Source organism: Notolabrus celidotus, chromosome 17, assembly GCF_009762535.1.
Source record: "Notolabrus celidotus isolate fNotCel1 chromosome 17, fNotCel1.pri, whole genome shotgun sequence".
NCBI classification, from domain to species: Eukaryota; Metazoa; Chordata; class Actinopteri; order Labriformes; family Labridae; genus Notolabrus; species Notolabrus celidotus.
The window spans coordinates 8,093,456-8,117,796 of NC_048288.1; the positions used below are offsets into that span (position 1 = coordinate 8,093,456).

General features: G+C 40.3%; 1 protein-coding gene across 2 annotated transcripts; it reads left to right on the plus strand.

Annotated features, from left to right (window-relative positions):
* The first annotated feature begins 809 nt into the window (after positions 1–809).
* flj11011l (probable ubiquitin-conjugating enzyme E2 W-B) lies at positions 810–19,916 on the plus strand. 2 transcript variants are annotated; one of them, XM_034706422.1, is made up of 6 exons: positions 810–1,116; positions 3,265–3,356; positions 10,392–10,494; positions 15,085–15,240; positions 15,332–15,407; positions 17,654–19,916. In XM_034706422.1, exons 1-6 carry the CDS (start codon positions 1,102–1,104, stop codon positions 17,665–17,667), a joined length of 456 nt encoding a protein of 151 aa, XP_034562313.1. In that variant the 5' UTR covers positions 810–1,101; the 3' UTR covers positions 17,668–19,916. The 2 variants fall into 2 exon arrangements, with proteins under 2 accessions (XP_034562313.1, XP_034562314.1); XM_034706423.1 differs by lacking the exon at positions 17,654–19,916 and adding an exon at positions 15,454–15,590 and having other exon boundaries at positions 988–1,116; positions 15,332–15,358.
* Positions 19,917–24,341: the final 4,425 nt, after the last annotated feature.

The window sequence follows — 24,341 nt, forward strand, 5'->3', positions numbered from 1 at the left end:
TAAAGCTATTTTCATAAAATGACATTGTAACACAAAGTGTTGTACATAAAAACAACCTAAATTAGAATAAATTAAGGAAATGATCCCGACCCCACACCCACACCCACCCCACAATCCTAAGGTTAAGAACACAATATGCAACAATAATAATAAAATTAAAATAAAAAAGAAGTTGCTGAGCGAACTGAGGAAACACCATAGACTGTATAAAATAGGGAAACACTCATGATATATTAATGAGGAAACACTGGAGGTAAAATAAGATGTTAAAACTCAACACAGGAAATTAAAATCACCAAAATAAAACAGATTTCTAATAAAACACTAAAATATTAAACCATTACAAGAAAATAAGATGCTATTCTTAAAATAAATAAATAAGTACATAAATAAATAAAGTAGAATAACGTGACTAAAATTTGAACTAGATAATAAATAAATAGATAAATAAATAAATAAATAAAACAGGTAAGAATAAAAGTCAGTTAAAAGCAAGACTAAAAAGGTAGATCTTGAGTTTGCTTTTAAATATGTTATATATATATATATATATATATATATATATATATATATAAATATATGTTCTGTGCAGCACTCAGATCTTCATGTCGGGTGTTCCACAGGCATGGGCCGTGATAATAAAAAGTGATAAAGATGAATGTGTAAACTGTAGTTATCTGATCTTTTTATTTATTGCTTGACATGTATTTTTCTTACTTCTAGTCTTTTATATTATTCTTGTGCTGATATGGACCTATGGGTCTGAAATAAAGTATATATATGTTGTGTTTCTGGGTATCAGGGATGAGAGGCAGGTCTTCTCTCCTCCCTCTTTCAGCAGCGGTCATTGACCCCCGCCTCCTTAATGTCCTGTGTGACCTCAGTAGATTTAAATACCACATGGTTTTATTTACTTATATTTGATAGGACAATAAGATATGTTTGGGAGGGTAGCTTAAAATCCGACGACCCAAAAAGAGTGAGAGCAGACCGGGATCCTTGCTGTGACGGTTTGTTTTCTTCTGTCAAAACAACTCCTCGTGTCACGTGACGCCTTGACGTCAGTCCTCCTCTCCGCGCTGATGCAGGGGGGTTTCCATCATGGCGTCCATGCAGGTAAGAATACAAGCTCCAGCGGCCGCATATTTACATTTTACCTGACCTTCATTGTTGTCTTCACTGCTAGTTTACAGCCCACTTTACTCCCGTACGTGTCTTTGTTCGAACTAGCCATGACATGAAGGTTAAAGCGATGAGATTTATCAGCAAAGAAGCGCTGGGTCTTAGCTAGCAACACAACTAGCCCATCATCATCATCCACAGGAGAGGCTAACATAGAAACCAGCTGCCTGGATACAGCTTTATATGTACACAGTGGCGATGGGATGTTTCCGCAGCAACAAATACAAGGTTTCTCAGGGATACGATGTGTTAAGTTTAATTTTAGATTTTGTAAAGGAGTGCTAGCGGCTGTTTGTGTTACGTTGACGTAAGCTAGCTAACGACAGTGCGCAGATTGAGTGTTACAGTGTGAACAGGTGCATCGATGACATTAGTCTCATCTAAAAACACGAACACACGACTTTATAAACTACTGTAAGTGATTGACTGTGGTTGTCGCCTACGTGTGACTCTTATCCGTACACCTGTCATACATTGTTTCATATAAATGCGTTAAAAATGAGTCATATGAGTCAGGGTGGAGTTGAGTACATGTAGGTAATGGGAATAATCGTGCCGCCATTGAACGCACCATAACATTGATCATTTACGTCAGTATCAAATCAATTTTATTTATATAGCACAACAAGGTTACCAAAGTGCTGCACAACAAATACAAACAGTAGAAATAAATAATAGTCCAATTTAGAATACAGTAAATTAAAAGAAACAAGGGCACAACTCAAACTCTCATGCTGTATAAAAAGCCAAGGAGTAAAAAAGAGTTTTAAGACTGGATTTAAAAGTATCCAGGGTGGGGTGCATTTTGACTTGGATGGGTAGCTCATTCCACAGTTTAGGAGCTACCCAAGAGGTCTAAAAATAAGAGTCTAATGCAAAAGTTATAAAAACTGCAGTCCATCGAGGATCCACTTGAGGCTGGCTCCGGAAGTACCAGAAACCACATACACACCAATTCAAAAAAGCCGATCTTTACAGCAGAAATAAACATGTTTACAGCCTGGTACAAAAGACAAGTGTAGTCTGGATAGTTCATTTCTCGATGTGCTCTCACTGTACCGGGGTGAATTTTTTTTATTACGCTGCAATTTCAAAGATATTTAGATTACGAATCTTCTAATGAGAGGCACAGCTGACTTGATTGACAGGCGGGAACACTGTAGCTGTTGGCAAGGAGGCTCAAATCCCGCCTCTTTACGTCACACTCGCTCGACAGCAGTTAGGTTAAGCTCAACATCTCCAATATGGCTGCCGCCGCCGATTGGCCTCAAAACAGCGCTTCAGAAACAGATGGATGACGTCACGGATACTACGTCCATATTTTATACAGTCTATGGAAAAGACGCATCTGATCAGCAGACCTCAGTGCTCTGGAGGGTGTGTAGATGTGTATGAGGTCAGAGATGTACTGAGGTGCCAGACCATTTAGTGACTTAAAAACAAATATTCAAATCTTCAAATTCATCTTAAAATGGACAGGGAGCCGGTGCAGGGAGGCGAGAATGGGGCTGATATGTTCATGCTTGCGGGTTCCTGTTAAAAGGCAAGCAGCCGTGTTTTGGACTAACTGTAAGCGAGCGAGGGAGGCGTGGTTAACGCCAGTGTAATGTGCATCACAGTCGTCCTAATGGGTCGAGATAAAAGAATGAATCAAGCGCTCAAAATCATTAAAAGATACAACATATTTAATTTTGGATAAAAGCCTCAGATGATAAAAACTGGTTTCAACTACTGAGTTTATCAAGTTTAAAATCGCTGTCCATTTTACACCAAGGTTTGAGACTATAGTTTTTACATAAGTCTGCAGGGAACCCAGGTCTATAGGAGAGACACCACTGGCTTGACTGGGTCCAAACACCATGACCTCAGTTTGATCTTTATTTAAGTTTATAATGTTAAAAGCCATCCATGCCTTGATGTCCTTCAGGCACTCTAGTCGTGGTGTCAGTATGGTCATAAAATGAAGGAAAACCTTTACATAATGCCATTTCTTTCTCCTTTTATATGTTATTTATTATTATTGTCATGCTGATACTTCATGTCATCATTTTCTAATCAAATCAATCTCTTTGTCTCCAACAGAAAAGGCTACAAAAGGAATTATTAGCCCTGCAGAATGATCCACCCCCGGGAATGACGCTTAACGAAAAAAGTGTACAGAACACCATCACACAGTAAGTTACTTCATGTTTCATTCAACTCATTTGTTTTCTCACATGAAGGACAGTAAAGACCCGACACCTCCACCTGCAGCCTTCTTCAAACGGGGTGACTAATATCAATGACTAAACACAAATGGAGTGCGGCTCTGTAAAATCCCACGTCTCGTCACTGTGACGGGGCCGTGTGGTGAGCATGCTCGTGAAGAAGCTGTTATAACAGAAGTAGTAGGAGGTTTTCAGCACACACACACACACACACACACACACACACACACACACACACACACACACACACACACACACACAGATCTCTTGTGTGTCCTCTCAGCAGCGACTGGTGAGGAGGAATTCGGGTCATTCCAGACACTGGCAGCTCCGGCCCCTCAGTGGAGAGTCTCTAATGCACAGTGTCACTATTCATCCTCATAAAATATTTAGTCGCTGGCATGCAGCAGTCGGGCTAGGGTAGCACGGAGCGGAGGCTACTTAGCTGACCTTTCCGTCTGGGTTTCTTGGTGCTCCCTTAAAAGCCTGTGATTATATTGACTGACTGAGTGAGTCCATTTTGTTGAGTTTGTGGTCTTTAAGATGGATCTGAGAGAAGTGTCTGTCCGTCATTCAAAGGTCGTGGACAGTCACTACCTGGTTGTACTCATCAGACTCATATTTAAATAAGGCGTTACACGGCCTCACAGCATGCAAGAACACTGTGTAACAATGCAACATCCATTACGTCTGCATCTCCTCGTGAGATAACAATAGTCTGATCACAATGAGCAAATGTTTTGTTTTTGTGGAGCAGACGAGTCTCTGAAACCAGTTTGTCTAGCTTCCTCGCTCACTTCATCCCAGGCTTGTCGTGGTATTCACGGGGTGTGGCTTGTATTTTACTTGAACTCTGACGTTTAAAGGTCTATTTGGCCCGGGGGTGTGTAGTGACATTGTGACTGACAGGAGTCAGGACTTTCTTGTTTAGTCCTGCATGTCACTGTGGAGAAAGAAACATACTGTGTTCCTGCTTCATGTAGAAATGAAGATTATCCCTTTAATAATAACAAACAATGATGTGCATGAGGTGGAGATAAGGTGTTATGTGTGTTGGGACACTTTGTCTTTCAGCGCTGCTCATTAGATTAAAATCTTTCAGTTGACTGTGTGATCTAACAGCTGGCTTAGCTTGATGCTGTAATGGGTCAGTCATTACAAACAAGGAAACTGCTGCTTTAAGCACTGCAGCAGAGTCTCATAGAGATGTTCAGATGACATTTCTCTTCTTCCTGAGACTGAAACAAGAATTTAAAATCTGTTATTACCTGGCTTTCTTCCTTATCTTCCGGTTGTGTAAGAAGCTTGATTCTGATTGGTCAAAACCCCTTGAAAACCCCTTGACAGCGGTTATTAACATTCACTAACATGAGCAGCACCAGAGTCAAACTGATCTCAGGCATTCCTGTCAAAACAATCCACTGAAAAGAAGTCCGTTACATTTAACAGGCAGATAAGAATATCACCATGGAAGGCTAAATGACGTGGTATCACTGGGATTATTTTTTTAAAACTGTTAACATAAATCATTTTAAAATCAATAAAATAATATTTGAATTAATGTTTTTGACAACGTGTTTGTATTTTAAGTTAGTGGCCAGGTAATAAGCGGGATAATTACCGTATGACCACAGGAACTTTACCCCAGAACTAGGGACTTTACCCCTGAGCTATGTGAGTTTCGATCAGAGGACCCAGGGTCTAAATTTAGTTCAGGGGTAGTTAATCTCCCCCTGAAAAGCCCCTGCTTGGGGGGTAGTACTTTTCAAAGGTCCCGGGGCTTTCGGGGGGCAGCGCCTGCAATGCTGAACGTGTCTGATTGGTAGATTAACCTCAGTGTTTTTATCCTGCCCACCGTCCACAATAACATCACACACATCTGTGATTCACTTGATTTCTCTTTCTTTCATTCGTTTGTATTTGTTCTATCTTTTTTTGTATGTGTGTGTACTTTTCAAAAGAAGAAGCTGTGATTGTCTTGATTTAGCAGCTTGTAACAGTAGTCTTCTCTAAACCGTCCACGGATGCGTCTCTCCCGGTGTTATGGTTTTAAAAGCGACCCTGTAAACTGGAGACCTTCAGCTGAACGTGCCAGTGTTTGTGGAGTTTACACAGCTGTTGAAACACAGAGGGAGTTCCTGGGAATGCAAACCAGTTTAGTTTTTTATGAAGATTTCAAAATATCCTCATCAGATATTTAATGATCTTCTAAAGACGTTTATGAGGGATGCATCCGGTTGAGAGCCTCCAGTTAACTGGGTCGTGGTTTAAACCAAAACACCGGCCGATCTCTGCCACGGCCTTTTGGCAGAGGATTTTAAAGCCGTGTTGAAACGTCTTTGCTACTCCCTCTTATCTCCTCTCATGTGTTGATTCAGTCTATCTGCCATGAAATATTGCACAATCTAAATTTAGTTCTGGGGAAAGTAGTTCTGGGGGTTTAAAGACCCTGGAACTCTTGGTCAAAATGCACCTTACGGACACAGCAGATAAACCAGGCTTTATAGGCGCATCCCTCATTCGACACCTAGAAATAATCCCCATCTTGTTTCAGATTTAGAGTCCTAACAGAAGTGTTGTTGCCACAGTGTCAACAGGCGGAGGTGAAATGTCCCAGACTCCTCTCATGTGGTTGTTTTAACATGTGAGATCAGGTTGTCCCTGGCATTAATTTGTTCTCACAGCAACAATGTTCTCACAAGAAATAACAGACCATTGCTATGTAGTGTTGACCAATCAGAATCAAGTATTAAACACAATAAATTGATAATAAGCAATCACTTTGTGTTAAGACACGTTTGTGGATCCTCTTGCTCCTCCGTCACTGAAGAGCGTCAGAGATTGTGTTGTTTTGTTTCTGAGAGGAGGAGACCTCTATGGGAGTTTCTCCCGTTCACAGCCTTGTTTACATTGAACACCAAAGGAAGCCTAATCTATATCGAGGAGCGCTTAGAAACAAGCTATGCTAACCCTAGCAACTGTGGAGCTCTCAGCTGCTGGTGACGTTTGTTTCCTGCTGAAGCGTCTGAGAATCATTGATTACTAACATTAAACTGCTTTTTCATTCAGGTCAGAGTGTTCAGGCTGGATGAGAGTCGTCCCCGATATTGTCATCGCCCTCTTTCTCTAAGTGGCTCAGTTGTTATTTCAGTTTGCCCGATCATGTAATCTCCAGGCTATGGGAAATCTGAGCACTCTGAGCATTGTGTCCTCCGAGTCCTTGGCTGTGTTCGGCGTGGGCTGCATCAGGTGTAACTCAGTGAGGCTGCCTCTGGCTGGAAGAAAAATGAAGCTCTCTTTAGAGAGGCTTTGACCGCCGGACTTTGTGAGGGGGCAGCTTCAAGCTGCAGTGACCTTGTACAGTGGCCTAAATGATCATATGCCTGAGGCTAGATTTGAAGGAGACACAAGGCTATGTATCAGAACAACAGCCACAAGTCTCTTTGGTGTCCTTTTTATGGAGGAAATTAGGCCAGAGATTATGCTGCTGCTGCCATCACTGTTCCTTTTTCTCCTCCTCTGAGGTTTGTGCTGAGAGAAGCCACCGGCCAGAGTGAAGCAACACCCGGCCTCTATTTCCCGGCCGTGGAGAAGCTGCACGTTGAGCAGACAGGTTGTCCTTCACTTGAAAGAGCCAGCTTCAACCCACCGCGTTCACAGTTGTCTCTCATTCCCAGCAAGACATTGAATCCCTGGCAGCTCTGTCAGCATAGTTCTGTAACAAGGCCACAGAGGCGAAAATAGATTTGTCCACCAGATCAATAAGAGTATCACATTATTTCTGAGCCGCTGTCATAACCCAGCTGACTGCTCACTGGAATCAGTCAGACTTCAAGCTTTTGATTACACACTTACTGCAGCAGCAGCTCCCACAGTGTGTGGTTCTTTCATTACTGTGAATAAGATGTGGATGCAAGTCATGTTGTCCTGCTTTCCAACTGATGTACTCACAACGATGACATGGAGCGCACAGAGCTTTATTTATCACCAGAGATTTAGACCTAAAGACTGTGACCATGGCAATGGCTCTGACAGGAGGTCACATGTACAACATTACCTGAACACATCACTAATTAGAAAGTGATGCAGACTGAGCTGAGGCTGAAGAGAATGTTGTTCATTCGTGCAGGGAGCAGGTGATACATGTTTACATGTGTTGGATGAAGTGAAACTTTGTTTTCAAATATATTTTGGGGCCTTTACACCTTCTTATTTATAGAGGAGAAGACACCGGATAGTTTAGGAAACTGGGAGAGAGTGTGGGAATGACACGCAGGAAGAGGCCGCAGAATGGATTCAGACCCAGGCAGCCCACTACATGGTAGGGATGAGCATTTCAAGCCAAAACACTATTCCATAATCACTGGCATCTATTCCACGATTATTCAAATAATCACACACACACACACACACACACACACACACACACACACACACACACACACACACACACACACACACACACACACACACACACACACACACATCCCATTAACAGCCTGTTTATGTGGCAGTCAAGTTAACCAGCAGCAGGATGAGGTGCTGCTAGTAGCGGGCACTTGCAGGGTCTGTCTGGATTGTTACGTAGGTGTTCCTGCGATGCAGCGTGGTGTTTGTGTCGTTTACATTTTACAGCCATGTTCAGTGTCTGGAAATACGTGTGTAGTAGTATGAGATTCAGAAATGGAGAAAATCGCCGGTTGCAAATGTTTTCTTTTTCTTCTTCTGTTATTTAATGCGGTTAGCAAACAGCTTTAAGACGCTCTAACGCCACCGTCTGTCGGGAACACCGTGTTACAACCAGGCACTGGTAGAAACGATGAAAAATGTTCCTTTTAAAATGAGACAATATTCAAAGTAACTCATCGATTTTTACAAGGTGAACGAATATTTGAAAATCATTGCCCATCCCTACTACATGGGCACACAACTTAACCATTAGGTTAAGTCCGCGCCCAATTAATTGAAACTTTTAAAAGATTAAAAGTAGGGATGACCACAATTAATCGATTATCGATTAATTGATTGTTAAGAAATTACTCGAAACACACATTTTTGTTATCAATTTTCCGTCACGTGGAACAAACATCATGTGGTCTCATATTACACTCATCTATCAGGGAGGTGTTTTAAGTTTAAAGCATGTTTCGATGTGAATCAGCTAAAGGTGGAGCGGAGACGCTCAGCTGGCGGCTGCGGCTGTGCGTCAGGTCTCCACGTGCGCTTTAATACGCAACTGCTGCCAAAAATAACACGGACACAAAGGTTGACAGCTTTAAACAGGATATTTCTCACCTTTGGATACGAAGGCAACAGACAGGTGGGAAATTCTGGTACGCTACGTTTACAGACCAGCAACATCAGAGCCGTCTGGGCTTTTCTCCAGCGGGACTGATTATGACCCGGTTATGCTCCTGGCTGACACCTGATCGAATACACATGTTTATTTTTCTCAATAAGAACGAGGATACAGAAATCTGGACACTGTGAGTCTGAAGTACTTTTCTGTTAGTATTATGAGCCTTCACTTTATAAGATTATGTCTGCGGAGAATATTTTAATGAGCCTGATCGTTGATATTCTGCGTGTCAAACGTGTGCCCGTATTCAATCCCGTCAGTTTTATGCATTTTGTTGCTGTAGAAAATAAAATTTAGGGGGAAAACAACCTATTTGGAATTGTTTTTGACGTAAGAATAATAATGTTTTTTTTTTATCAATTAATCGATAATTGATCGTTAAAATTTCCAAAAATCGATCACGGAAAATACTTAAAATGTACATCCCTAATTAAAAGTCAGAGGGTCACCAAAGTCACCAGGGTTCATTTTTTGGGGACCACGAACATCTTAGAATTTCTAGAATTTAGAATTACAATTGTATGGCTTTTTTCTTTTTTTATTTTACAACATTCATACATTTACAGAATTTCATAAACACACAAAACAGAAAATGTGTGTATCTGCTTCAATCAACAAACAGGAAAGACAAAAAAAGAATAAACAAACAAATAAAATTGCAGCAAATAATGATAATGAAAATAAACAAATAAACACAAATAGATTAAATAAGATTAATCTATTTAATCTGTCATATTACAATTTAACAGAACTAAAAGGGTAGCTGTTGAGAGCTTTAATGTTATGTTCACATCAGACGCAATCCACGCAAATAACTCGCTCCACTTGCGAGTACACAAAGACGCAAATCTTGGGAGAAGGGAGGGGTTCCCTTCCAACGTTGCTCCAGTCTGTTGTCACCAAACAAGGTTGAGCTCGACTACAATGCGAGTGGAAGCCGGTGATGCTAACTGGGGCAGTGCTAACTTGCTAGTACAACCTATATTTTCCAGATGAATAAACCTTTGCCTGTCCATTAGGTCATACATTATTGGAGGATCTGGAGGCTGATTGGCGGCGTGAATGATTAGCTGAAGATCAGATTTTTCAACTCTCACGAATAAGTGAATGAAGCGAGTTGAGAATTTGTGCCATTCGCATGTACAGCTCACTCCATTCACGCCACCTGACGAGAACTTGCGTAGACTTGAGTCTTTACAATGACTGTACATTTATTGAACTCGTGTGATTGAGTGATTTAAGAGGCAACAGCATGGTCTTGTGTTAAACGCACAGTAACGGTTGGTTGTTAAAGGAAGTGGTCCCCTGATCTTGTGAGTGAATGAGGATAACTATAGTATACCTATCTTCATTATCCTTATAGCAGAAGTTGAAGTGGTGAAACGTTTAGGCAAATCAACAACATTCCATGATCCAGCTTGAGTAAAGTTCTGAAAGCTCGGGTTATTGGTAAAAAGTTTACCTGGAACAGGTGATCAGCCGCTCAGAAAGCTGAGCTCCCTCATGGTTTGAGGTCATGAAGCCTGAGCTCTTTGAATCTGAGCTGTAAACAAAGTTGAACGTTTTCTGTGTGTGTTGAATAATCCATGCTCTGTGTTTGAGTGAAATGTTACCATGATCTGATTGTGTCCCTTTGATTTCAGGTGGATTGTAGACATGGAGGGAGCACCTGGCACACTGTATGAAGGAGAGAAATTTCAGCTGCTGTTCAAATTTAGTAGTCGATATCCATTTGATTCACCTCAGGTAAGAAGAAGTTTCTCTGTGTGTTCTCTTCTCTTAAAAAGCGCTACGTCAGTGTGCTCCATGTGCCATTGTATACAGGGCGAAAAATGCACACAGTAAGTCGTGAAGTCAGCACACTTTGTTAGGCATTGAACCTTTTTCAACACAGGTTACACAGTGCCTCGGACCAAACAACAGGTTTTAAATAATGAGCACAAAACACCCGGGGATAGAGACAGAAAGCTTCAAAAAGCATGAGCAAATATTCCAAGATAATAAAAAGATACTTAACACCGACACAACGCTGAGTGCTAAATCATTCAGGAGAATGTGGGAAGGGTTTGTTTTACTAATGTCCAAGCTCTTTCTTTAATATGAAACTGAACTTTCAAACATTCTCTTGTTGAATAGTTGAAATTAATTCATAAACCTCATGGTCTGACGCTCACTCGGGTGACTCAATGAGCTCATGTAATACACAATTCAGAAAAACAAAGCCAGACAGCGTGGCCTTCCAGTTTAAATGTCTGTAATCCACTCTCAGAGTAATTCAGAGAATGAACTTTACATCACAACAGAGATTAGAAAAGCAGTCCTGGAGGTACGGTGAACTGTGCCCGTTTCCAAATAAGATCAAAAAGTGTAAACTGGCTAAACCCTGGTCTGTGTCCACCGTCTGTCTGCCTGGAATGATCACATGAAACACAGCGGCTCTGCATCGATGGTGGAATGAATTTAGGCTCGGAAACATTGGAGCCAGGAATCACTGACAGAGACACCGGCACAGAGCATCCGCTCAAGCCACGTTTGAGGGGATTAGTTTAACTCAACAATCTTGTTTCACTCATCAGGAGCTTGGCCGTCTATAAATAGGGAGTGAGTCGTGTAGAGAAAATTAGATAAACTTAGTTACCATGCTCTCAAATAGGAAGGACAGGCTACGTAAGCCCTGTGTTGGACCACAGAGTTAACTGCTGCAGAGTATTATATGTCCAGTGAGGAGATGAGGAGAGGTGACAAGGAGATCACAGATGAGTGCTGATAGACTGTGTGCTGTTCCTCCCTCTTATAGTACTGTATGCTCATTCAATGCAAAACTGCAAGGGTTCAAGGGTCACGCATAATATTTACTCTATTCATGCCAACAAATATCTCAGATTATAAACTCTCAGCTCACTTTTATTTATAAAGCACCTTTCATAGATTCAAGCATGTAGCCCACAGTGCTTCACAAAAGAACAGAAACAGAAACAACAGCAATAAATCAAATGAAAGAAGGATAAAACAAGATAGAGGAAAGTGATATGAAATACTTAAAAATAAAATAATACCAGTAAAACAAAATAAAATCATGACATTCAAATAAATAAAATCAGATAAATGCCAGTAATATAAAATAAAATTGTGACGATAAAATCAATAAAATAAATTCAGATAAGTACCAGTAAATTAAAATAAAATCATAACATTAAAATAAGTACAATCATGACGATAAAATCAACAAAATCAGATATACCAGTAAATTAAAATAAAACCATGACAATAAAATATATAAAATACAATCAGATAAGTACCAGTAAATTTAAATAAAATCATAACATTAAAATAACAACAAATACTGCAAATAAAAAGCACTTCAAAGAAGTTGTAAGCATGTAGTCTCATTTGGTCATTAAGTTATTTTCTATCCCTAAAATAAAACACTGCTTTATCACCTGTTCCTCACAAACACTGTCCCCCCTTCCTCTCTCTCTTCCTTCTTCACGCTCCGTCTCTTCTTCTCTGTCTCTCTACCTGTTGGTTTTCTCCATCAACAGGATGTTTCATTTAACCCCCTTCAAACAAAACTCAAGCTGTATTTATCTTTCCATCTGGGAGCTGTTTTAACAGCAGCCTGACAACATCTAAAGAAGGCTTGTTGTTGTTAAATGCGTAGCTCTTACCATCGCTTCCGATTTAATGGGCCATTCGCAGTTTCACTGTACCGGCCGTGTGTACTTAGACTTGCATGGCTTAAAGGTGACATATCATGCAAAATTGACTTTTTAATGGTTCTCTACCTGAAATATGTGTCCCTGGCATGTCTACAAACCCCCCGAGAATGAAAAAAATCCATTCTGCCCCTGTTCTGATTTCTCCACCTTTCTGTAAATGTGTGTGAAACGAGCCGTTTCAGACTTCCGTGTTTTTGTTACGTAACAACAATATCCAGTCTGTCACGGAGTCAGAGCTCGGAGCTTGTTCAGCCCATAGACTGTATAAAATAATACTGAATCCCCCCTCCGTTTTTCATTACCTGCACAAATGTGTGCTAACAAGGAGCTTAGGAGGGAGGCATGCTAGTTGTAGGCTGTCTTAATAAACACAAAGGTCGGTTTTACTCCCCACGTCTGCAGATTTGAAGATCTAGTGGATGATTTTTATTTATCATGGATAAGTGCTAGCGCTAGTTAGCATAGCTACATAGCTACATGTCGTAGCTTTAGCTGTGTACCAAGACACACGTCTACATACTGACAAATAAAACAACAAGAAACACAGAATCTGTGACCAATCCTTCATAAAAGGTCCCGCTGCCTTTCTGGCAGAGGTCGGTTTTACTCCCCACGTCTGCAGATTTGAAGATCTAGTGGATGATTTTTATTTGTCATGGATAAGTGCTAGCGCTAGTTAGCATAGCTACATAGCTACATGTTGTAGCTTTAGCTGTGTACCAAGACACACGTCGACATACTGACAAATAAAACAACAAGAAACACTAAATCTGTGACCAATCCTTCAGAAAAGGTCCTGCTGCCTTTCTGGCAGAGGTCGGTTTTACTCCCCACGTCTGCAGATTTGAAGATCTAGTGGATGATTTCTATTTATCATGGATAAGTGCTAGCGCTAGTTAGCATAGCCACATAGCTACATGTTCGTAGCTGTGTACCAAGACACACGTCTACATACTGATAAATAAAACAACAAGAAACACTAAATCTGTGACCAATCGTTCAGAAAGGTCCTGCTGCAGGCGCCTCTCCGTCAGGTTCAGATTCTGGATCATATTCAGAGGGTTGAAGTAACGCGATCTCTGAGCAGCCGTGTATATTCAGCCAACATGTAAACATTAGATCAACGTGCTGGAGAGCCGAGGCACATCCACTTCCTGAGGGGGCGTGGTCAGAGAGAAAACAGTGTGTTCTGAGGAGGACTGAAGAAGAGGGTTCTTCAGGCATGCCAAAATCTGATTTCAAAGTGTTCTTTTGAGCATAAACTTTAAAGACATGTTTTGGGGACCTCTTAGACCAGTATATATTGATGAAAAAAGCGTGATATGTCACCTTTAATTTTTGAGACAAGCATATGCAACTGGCAGGATCAACCAGGTAGCCGCTTTCTTGATGCAATGAGCTGCACTTTAAAACAACAACAATCAGTACATGTACAGGAGGGACGTGACAAAGTGTGTGTGTGTGTGTGTGTGTGTGTGTGTGTGTGTGTGTGTGTGTGTGTGTGTGTGTGTGTGTGTGTGTGTGTGTGTGTGTGTGTGTGTGTGTGTGTCCATCACAAGATCAGGCGCAGAGCGAGCAGAAAGTGTGCAGTGATTCATTTATCACGGGTCGCGTTGTCTCATGGACAAAAATAAAAATATCTTGTGCCAAAATGAGTTACTGAACATACCTGCCTCTGACACCCAGGTGAAGTCTACATGCAGGAAACTCTACATGTCCATAGTCTGTTAATATTTATAATGTTGCAGACACACCAGCCTGACATACAGCAGACTCTTTAGGGTCATTGAAGTTTAAAAGGGATGAATCCAGCCTTCTTTCTAACTAGTGTAAGTACTCTATCACAGCAGACTGAATGCTCCTCTCTGTCAGAACGTCTGATCTAAAGATAAAATGTGTAAACGTAAACTGAAGTGTAACACACAGATCGTACAGGGACATGTAGACGACCTTCAGGCCCTGTCTGCTCAGACTTCAGAGCTTTAAGTGAATCAGACGTTCCAGTAAATATTTGATCTCTCTGTAAGCGCGCTCCGCTCACTCGTCTTCATGTTTTCATTGCAGTGCCAGCTCTACTTTGTGCTCCTATCTGTAACACTCATCCTGTCAGCTCTGTGATGTAGACTCTGCACTCTCCTGTGAGGCCCTGTCTGGTGCCACACTGCCTCAACCCATTGTTACCCTTCATCACCCTCTTTACTCCCCCCTTTCTCTCCACTTCAGCACTTCAGTCCTGAGTTCCTCTCCTTTCATCTCACTTTCTATATCTCCATGTTGGACCTGACTCATGCTCCCTTTTACCGGACAACATCCCTGTTACTGTCTTTAGACCATGGCTCCTCTCTCTCCTCTCTCTCCCCCCTCTCTAACCTCCCTCTGGCCTCTGCGTCCTAATCCCAGAGCCTCATGTCGTCATGAGGACTAAACCTGTGCTCAAACTGCAGCTATCTTTCTTTCCGTTCAAACATCTCACATATTTTTCAAGTCATCTCCAAACATTTACACTTGACCAGCAGAGTGCCATGAATGAGGCTGCTGGAGTGATGTTTTGGTATCACATGTTCAGTAACTGATCTTATTAACCTCTGATGTCTTCCTCTGTGTGTCACTCTTGCAGGTAATGTTCACAGGAGAGAATATACCTGTCCACCCTCACGTGTATAGTAATGGTCACATCTGTCTATCCATTCTAACGGAAGATTGGTCGCCAGCTCTCTCAGTGCAATCTGTTTGTCTTAGCATTATCAGCATGTTGTCCAGCTGCAAAGAAAAGGTAGGAACCTGATCTGAGAACAAAGTACAGACGTGTGTGTGTTCTTAATGCAACGCTGGTGTTAAATGTGTTTAATGTTCTCTTTCTGCAGAGACGACCGCCTGATAACTCCTTTTATGTAAGAACGTGTAACAAAAATCCAAAGAAGACAAAATGGTGGTATCATGGTGAGTATTTCCCCCTGCTGGATGTTTTTTCTCTTTCCTTATTTAGTGAGAGCACAGTGACAAAGTATCAAGGCCGCCCAGGAAACTGATTACAACACTGCAAGAAAAGGTCCCAGCTTTAGAAGGAGAAAGTGTTTTTTTCACATCTAAATAAGTTTAAATGAGATTTTCTATCTCTCAGAACACACACTTGCACAATCTTTTCACAGTTTTGATGTGTATGAAAAAGGTGAAATTGATGCCTCTGAAGATTTATGGTTAACTCCGCCACACCCGTATTCAAACTTTCTCCGCTCCGTCCCGACATCAGAGCTGATAGGTCTCAGTTCTAGTCTGAGGCTGAAGCCCAAGATCCACAGGATGCGTCGCGTTACGCAAATAGGTTCCCATTCAAGTCAATGCTCTAGAGTCCACAGGGCGCGCTGCGGCGCGTCTCAGCTCCGTCTCTGGAGCGTTCCGCCGCGCCGCTCTGCCAGAGATACGCGGGGAGTCTATTTTCGCCGCTCCCCGCGCCCAGCACGCGTCAATCGACACAGAAATGATCGAACTATCCCGGAAGTCAGGCACAAGGATCGTATGCAACATCCGCTCACTTTCAAAATAAACACCATGTGCAAACACAAGATCGTAAATTTCACCACTTCTTCAACATTACGTCATAACCTGTGGCATCGGGCCAGACGTCAGTCTCAAAAGATATCCGACACCATGGACGAGGAAAAGTTTATACTGTGTTGTTCTCGCGCGTTTTGGAGTTCTCGAGGGATCTTGAGTTTCCTGCTCCGGAGTGCGCGCCGCTCCAAACACGCATCCTATGGACCAGGGCGAAAGCCCCGGGACGGAGCAGAGCCGTGTCGCAGCCGTAACGCGGCGCACACGCATCCTGTGGATTCCCCGAGTGAGGCTGTTTTTGAAACTGTGTACAATACTAGCAGTATGTACTGATTTGGCAAAAATTCAGTCAGTAGTATGTGAACAAAATCTGCAATGTGACAAAACTCCCAGGAGGTCGTACTCATCGGGAAAATGTATCAGTATGCATCAGACCAGTCTCCCTCACGTACTGTTTCCCACAATGCACCGTGTTTTCTTTTTTCTTCTTTTTTGACAGGGAAAACTCAGTTTTTAGGTGATGTAAAAATTATGAGATTCCATATGATCCACTTCTTAACTTTTTAAATCATAAGTGATGCTAATCAGCTTGGTCGTCGTTCACTTCCGCTTTCTGAAACCGGAAATGAAGCGACGCCTGACCCAGCATACTGCAAAACAGATCCAACAGAACATTCATACTACAGACTATCTTCAAATGCTGTGTGCAATATGTACTGCATACTACATTTCTAAGTGGTATGTAGCAGGCGGTTTGGATAACAGCCAAAGTGTTTACTTCCACTGGCTCCGCCCCGCTCTGTTCTGCCTGCATTTCAGGTCAGGAGCCTTCCGCAGCAGATACTCAAGACTTCTATTTTTGCTGATTGCTGGAGCCAGCCATCAGGCACCAAAACAAAATCAAAACATCCAGTTAATTTTCAGAATAAAACACTGTGTTGGCATAAGATTGTATTTCACTTAACAAGAAACCGTCACCGTGATGAGCGGAGTCAGGCCTGGAGTCAACAGGTCAGAGGTTTTCAGAGGACCAGAAAGACATCATGGATGAGGAGAGGATCATTATAGAGGTAGAAAACCATTGATTCAGTAATTACTGGGGGAAACCCTCCAGATGCTCCGTACTGTGACAGTGGAGACAAACCAGACACAGCGTTGGTGGAAGTCCAGCATTAGCTGACAGTTAAATATTAAACCTATCCAAAGGTATAACTTTTACAGGATCCACACTCCTCAGTTCAAGACAGGCTGCTGGCTCTTTTTGTAATGTAATAGAAAGGCTCAACATAGCCTCACACTACGGCTTTATCTGATAAGATAAAAAATGAATGTTTGTAATATCGTGTCCTTTGTTTGTTTTATCATCCTTGTGACTCTAACAGCTTTACTCTCTGACAACTATATTCGCAAAAGCCTATGATCTTTATCTCCGAACATCACAACTCTTTTCTCTCCCAAAGTCATTCTCAGAGGATAATTACATTTTTCTCACAGCTTTATTCTCATAATGTTTTGATGCTTTAAAATCAATTTTTTTCCCTTTAATCCCGCCCTCATACTTACCGTAGAAAGACAGAAAGCACATGCATGTGATCTTCTGTTGAAGTAATTGTGTTGTTTGTTTCCCTCCACAGATGATACATGCTAATGTACAAACTTTGTAATAGTCGTAGAAGAAAGAAGTCCTACTGACCTACATAAAGCACTTTTTAATCATTCAGTCTTTGAACTCTGACCTTTGACTGGAACAATGGACACCATGCGCTGGAGGCTCTTGACTGCATTTCCCCCCACGGACGATTGGATGCATGTTTCAGGCGGTTGTAACATATAAAGAGCGGGAATAACGTTTAGATGCACCCAGACGGATCATTATTGAGCAGAAAGGTAGTAAATGCAGTGAGCGGGCGAAGTGGTTTGTGGTGAGATAATTATTATTCCTGTTTTAAGATTATTATTGTTACTTTTTTGTTTTGTGTGGGTGCATTTTAAGGTCCTTGTGTTGTGCAATAAGAACTGATGGATGCATGCTTGGGCCTACAAAGAGAAATCCAAATCTGATCGTTTTCTGGACGGGATCTGACCACCATGACCCAAGAAAACGCTTCATCTGGTTTTAAATATTATGCACTGTGAAAGTAGTTTAAAAAGGCACTATTAGTATGGTATCCCCGACTTGCAGCTGTTCTGTAAGCAGTCCTCCACTTATTTATCAGGTTTGAGGGGTTAAAGTTTGTCACACTGTAACTGAGAAAAACACAATTTTCTTCTTCATCTTCCAACCTGAGACCTGGCTGCAGCTCTTTGTGCTGTTGGACAGATCATCGTCAGTACTGAGGGGAATAAAACAGATCGCGGATCTCTGAGTCGAGTTCATCTCCTCATGAAAGCACGGGCTGCACTCGTGTTGCGTTCACGTGTCCAGCCCTGAAGACGCGCAGCGGCCTCTCTTCCACTTTTAAGAATGTCCGTTTATAGAACGTTGTCGCACAAGCAGTTTTTATTCGTATGACACTTTTTATTTTTTAATTTCATGCTTTAATCTTCTAAAATGTTTGATTTCGTGTCTTGAGTTGTATTTTTTTGTACTGTTTTTCAACTAGTTGATACTTTGAAAAAAGAGGGGGGGTGTTTTAACGGGTCAGTATGTTTGATTTTATTTTTTATTGTTATTTTATTTAATTACAATCTTTGTTCTCCTGAATGGTAACGAATGACAACAAAGGAGTGTCTTTATAGGAGAGGTAGAGACAAGGCTTTTGTGATTCCCCCTGGTCAGAGTTTTGGCTCAGGTACTTTTTTCAATATAGAGATCACCTCTTAAAAGATACCTATCAGATATTTTGAATTTAACTATATTTTCACCAAAAGAGACTGTTATGTTGTAAAATGATAACATGTCTAAAACTATTGTACATACGTCTTGAAATTGTTGGATGCCGTGAAAGAAATTAGCAGAGGATGCATTTACTTTATAGCAGAATGATAATAGGAGTGCTTTATTTCATTGGACGTTAGCCTGCATCTTTTGCTAATTAGGATGTGTACAGACAGAAACAAACACTACTGTTGGTTCAACATAGAAAAAAAGAGTTTAGTAGTTTTACAGTGGGGGTGCATGCAATTTTAAAACCCTACTTTTTCTTATTGGCATCAGACATCGTGACGACTTTTAGTCTTTGCATAACTTAGGTAATGGTTTTATGGGATGGATATTACGAAGCTCACCTCCAGAGGCCGTGTGGCTTTGCGTCATTTCAGACTGTAATCGCTCCATTCCTAAACAAATGTTTTATCGCCATCCAGTCAGAAATACTTGAATTTTCCATCTTGGGTTGTTTGTTTTGCATTTTGCTTTTTTTTTTTCTTTCCAGGGTTTAGGTGAATTTCTTGAATGAACATGAGTGAATGTGATGATACTCTATACTGTAGAGGAGATTACCACAGCACACCGCTATCTCAAAAACTATATTGATAAAGACATCTATTTAACCAATGATTTTTTTTGTTTTAAAGCTTCATAGTTACGGTCTTGTCTGCTGTCAGCGATCAGGGAGAAGCAGACGGTAGGACTGAAATGATTGTGTAGAGGCAGTCACAGCAGCATTAGAGTGTGGGGACAGGAAGCCTTCATACTGTGGCTCAGCAGAGATTTGAAACACATTCGAGCAAACACGTTACAAGGGTTTGGATGTGACCTTTTTTTTTGTTCCTAGGTTGTTTTTTTTTCCTTTTTCAATGTGGTTTGAACTCTTAGCTTGCAGGTTGTTGTGAGTGATCAGCACTAATGAGGGTGTGTTATTTATATTTGAAATTTTGTTCTGGGATGTGCAAGCTCCATGTAATAGGTGCCTGTTCATTTTCATAATCAATAATAAAAGCAAAGATTCACTTTTATTCAACCTTGATGTGAATTATTTTAACTACCATGGTCTGTAAAAGCCTTTTACATATTTAATGCAAACATAGATTAAGACTCAGCATTCACTGGAGGGGGAGTGGGGTCGACTGAAGGTGTCAGCAGCTTCATACAGAAAGATATTAAAAGTGATGTGAGGGCACTGAGCCGCTCTGACTGAATACATTTAGAAATTTACACAGAAATATCAATCTTTGTTTTCATGTTAATTACTGACAAAGAAGGCTCTCGGTATTATTGATTCTTACTAGAGCTGTCAATGTTCACACATGTAGTGCAGAGTAACAGATCAAGGTCCAACATTGGCGCATAATTTAAAAATAGCACTATTTAGTCCCTTTCAGCACACTGAAGATCGATCAATCAATCGATCAGGCTCTATTTGTAAAGCACTTTTCATACAACAATAATGTAACATACAGTGCTGTACATAAATGAAAATTAATAGTAATATAAATGTAAACAATCAATACGACCCAAACCTCACAATACATACAGCAAAAGAAAGTGGTTAAATAAAAAAAAATAAAAAATAAAAGACTCAATGAAAAGGAAGAGCTGAGGAAAAGCTGTCCTGAGGAAACACGAGGAAGAATAAAATGTTAAAACTTAAGACAGCATGCTAAGACAAATAAAGTAGAGATAATAAAATGAAAGATGAATCCAGTGAAAGAATAAAATAATAAAACACTCAAATATTATCAATACAAATCAACTAGAATACAATAAACTACTCAAATAAAAAAATAGATGTTTTAAAAAGTCTATAATAATAAAATAAAGATAAGACTTCCTAAATAAGTCATAAATAAAGTCACATAAGATAAGATAGAACAAAACTCAGTTAAGTTTAAAAGGTAGGTCTTAAGTGTGCTTCTGTCACCCTCAGATCTTCAGGTAGGCTGTTCCACCTCCAGACCAGAAAGCTGCCTCACTGTGGGTCTTTGTTCTGACTTTTGGCACCATTTAAAGACCATGACCTGAAGACATAAGTGCTTTCACAGGCTCAGATGATAAAAGCAAATCTGATACATAAGTAGGAGCAAGACTGCCGCAGTGTCTTCCTGCCTCCTGCTGCCTCCATGATGGATGATGAGGACACCACTGAACTTTGAACGGCACATTTTACTCCTAAAATCCACCCATCCAAAATATCATGGAAGGACCTTCCTTTTTTTTTTTACAGAGTTACATTCATTTTTCACAGATTAACAAAGTGAATTATACAGTCCGTCATCGCTTTGCATTGTAAATTAGGAAAAAATAAACCACAAACAGAGAACAGAACAGAAATAATGATTAAATACAGAAATCCATACATTGAAAGCAGAAATCAAAAAGCCCCTCCTTTATTTGGGTGTCACTGTATCTGTCCTCTAGGTTTTCCTGTAAATGATTATAAGGCATATTAAATCTGTATGTTACACATCAGTTCAGCCTCAACATAGAGTATCACCCAGTGACATATCAACCAGAGCTCAACACAAGACGAAGGAGTGAGACTCCTCTGAGTTGACTCTAGACGTGTGCGTGGTATTATATGGGGTTTTGTCCTCTGTACACTCAAACTGAGTCAATTCCTCAGTTAATGAAGTGAGCAAAGGTGACCATGTTTCAGAGACATACCTCTTATTGTCCTTCAAAGTTGCACTGACACTGAACCCCCCCCCAAACCATAATGTAACAGTCCCTGGCTTAACCTTTTTACAGTTGATCAAAAATGTATCTTTTAGCCAAAAAGAGAAATTTGTCTTAGATTATAAACTGTAACTAGGTCAAGGTAACCTTCCTCTCTGGGAGTAGTCTCAATATCACCTGAAAAATGACGCTCAGTTCTACAGAAATTGCCAAAAGTGATGATAACAGACACTTATCCCTCTTTAAATCGTATAACACAAAGGATCTGTTGATCATTTTTGTGTAGTATTTAAGGAGTTACATGTAGTCTGGGAGGTATTTAATGCTGTCTCTCTCCAATAAAGGTGGATCTTAATACCTGAATGTCTTTCTGTCAATCATCCTCAGTGTAGTGAGTATCAAGATCTCTCTTACAACCTTTGTGCAACATCTGTCACTAAACATGAGCTGAGAGAAACAACAATGAATACAAGGCAGAGATGAAACGTGTCTCTTTATCACTCAAGACTCATCTGAAGGAGTTAAGAGCTTTGATTGAATAAAATTGCATACTTGGAGGAAACCCTTTCTGTGTTCTTTAAGGAGACTAAACTTTGATTGAAGTTGTTGGGAGGCCTTTATTATGAGCCCCTTTGTAATGCTGCACATCAAAATGATTTGAATGAAGACCTGAGGTAAAGTCCTGGTTCCTTATAAGAGGAGTTAGGTATGAGGCATAACCCAACACCAATCACAGTGCTTTAAGTTTGAGCTACCGCCCATGAGCCAAGTATGCAGATGCAGACTGATATAACCAGGCAAGTGCATCACAAAAGCACTATTCTGGTGTGTGTAATAACATGCACTCCTTCATATTTCTGATCGAAATACAGTTTTATTCTGTAAAAGCTACATAAATTACTGCAGAGAAATCACTTTGAAGCTGTCTTCTACCTTTGAGTTATGTTAACAGACCACAGTGCAGCATTTATTTGAATATTAAATCTATGAGTTAAGCTCATGAAATGCATTTCATTGCATTCATGTGATTCACAAATCAAGACACTGCTGCTTTAAAATGTTAATATGGACTTAAAACTGTACTGAAATGGGAAACAATGAACTTTAAACATAGGATTAAAACTGTTGGACAACTTTTTCCAGGTTTAGGCTTTAATTTTGGTACTCTAAGGCTATGGATGCATTCATATTTCATATTTTTCTCAACACGTGAACTTCATGCATTATTTTGCACACTTATGCACTGCAAATGTATGACATTTATTTCATAGATATAATACAGTATGTCTATCAGGATTTTAGTAGCTCTTGATAACTTTTCAGTCTTAACTCCTTATTATAATTATAATTATGATTATTATTATTATTATTATTATTATTATTATTATTATTATTATTATTATTATTATTATTATTATTATTATCTACAATGACAGATAAAAAAAAAATCCTAAAACAAGTCATTATTAAACTGACTAACGTGAACAAGCAAGTTGGTGACACCACCTAGTGGTCACAGTATGTTAGTACTCTTGTCAGACCACCATTAATTTTCTTATAACTCTGATCCCAGAACCCTTTTTGCCCCCACTGCAGTGATTGTTGACCCTTTTTAGCAGTGTGAACTCATACTGGATATCACATATCATCTGACAACAACAGAGTGGATGTTTTTGTTTGTTTGTTGTTGCAAAAGAGTTTGGCTGAAACGGGTGGTCTTTGAGAGACCCTGTTATGGATATATCTCACAGCACAGTTTTCTGCTCTGTATGTGGCAAGGTTGTCTGTGGAACAAACTGACCCTCTTTATTATTTAAAAATAGTTTGATGATCAAACTCAATGAAGAATCTTCCCTCAGAAAATAAATAGGCCAAGTAATCCAAGACACACAGTATTCAGTGATCAGAATCAGCTTTATTGTTTAGCTATGTGAACACCTCACCAGTATTTAACTCAACCGACTGCTGCGTTTTAAGGCCTATAACATGCATGTTATTAGTAAGAATGCAAGAAAACTTTATTCAGTAGTGAGCAAAGGTGACCATGTTACAGTGAAATACATCTTATTGCAGGTTATGTTTTAAAGCGAGAAACATCCTCAGGGACCAAACATACCCGGGACATCACCTGTTTAAACTTCTGCCAACAGGTAGGAGATACAGGACATTTAAGACAAGGACTTGGTTTTTATTCCAGAGCAATAAGTGCACTAAATGCCAAGTAATGCAATACAAAATGGGACTATGCAATCTTCCTGTTTACTTGATGCCTGCCTGCTGAATGCTGGATGTATCTCGTGTTTTTATTTATTTATGTTTATCCACCATTCAATGTTTTTTATGATTTTTTATTTTCTTTTACTACTGTTATTTTATCCATCTTTTGCACTGAAATGGGTTGCACCTCAATTTCGTTATACAATGACAATAAAGATATATTCTATTCTATTCTATTCTATTCTATTCTATTCTATAACATGCATGTTATCAGTAAGAATGCAAGAAAACTTTATCCAGTATGCAAAACCACCATGTGCAGAAAAGCAGGTACAGAATGTTTGCTCTGAATCAAAGTTACAACTGTTCCAGCCTCCGAGGAAGCAGACCCGGACTGAACCATTCGCCGCGCCGCGGGGGTGGTTGATTCATTCAGGATTTACCAGAAACCGAAACGGCCATTCAGCAACAATATGCAATACTTACATTTTACGAATAAATAACACACGAAGTCAAATCATGAGGTGTTAAAATGACTGGTCATTTGC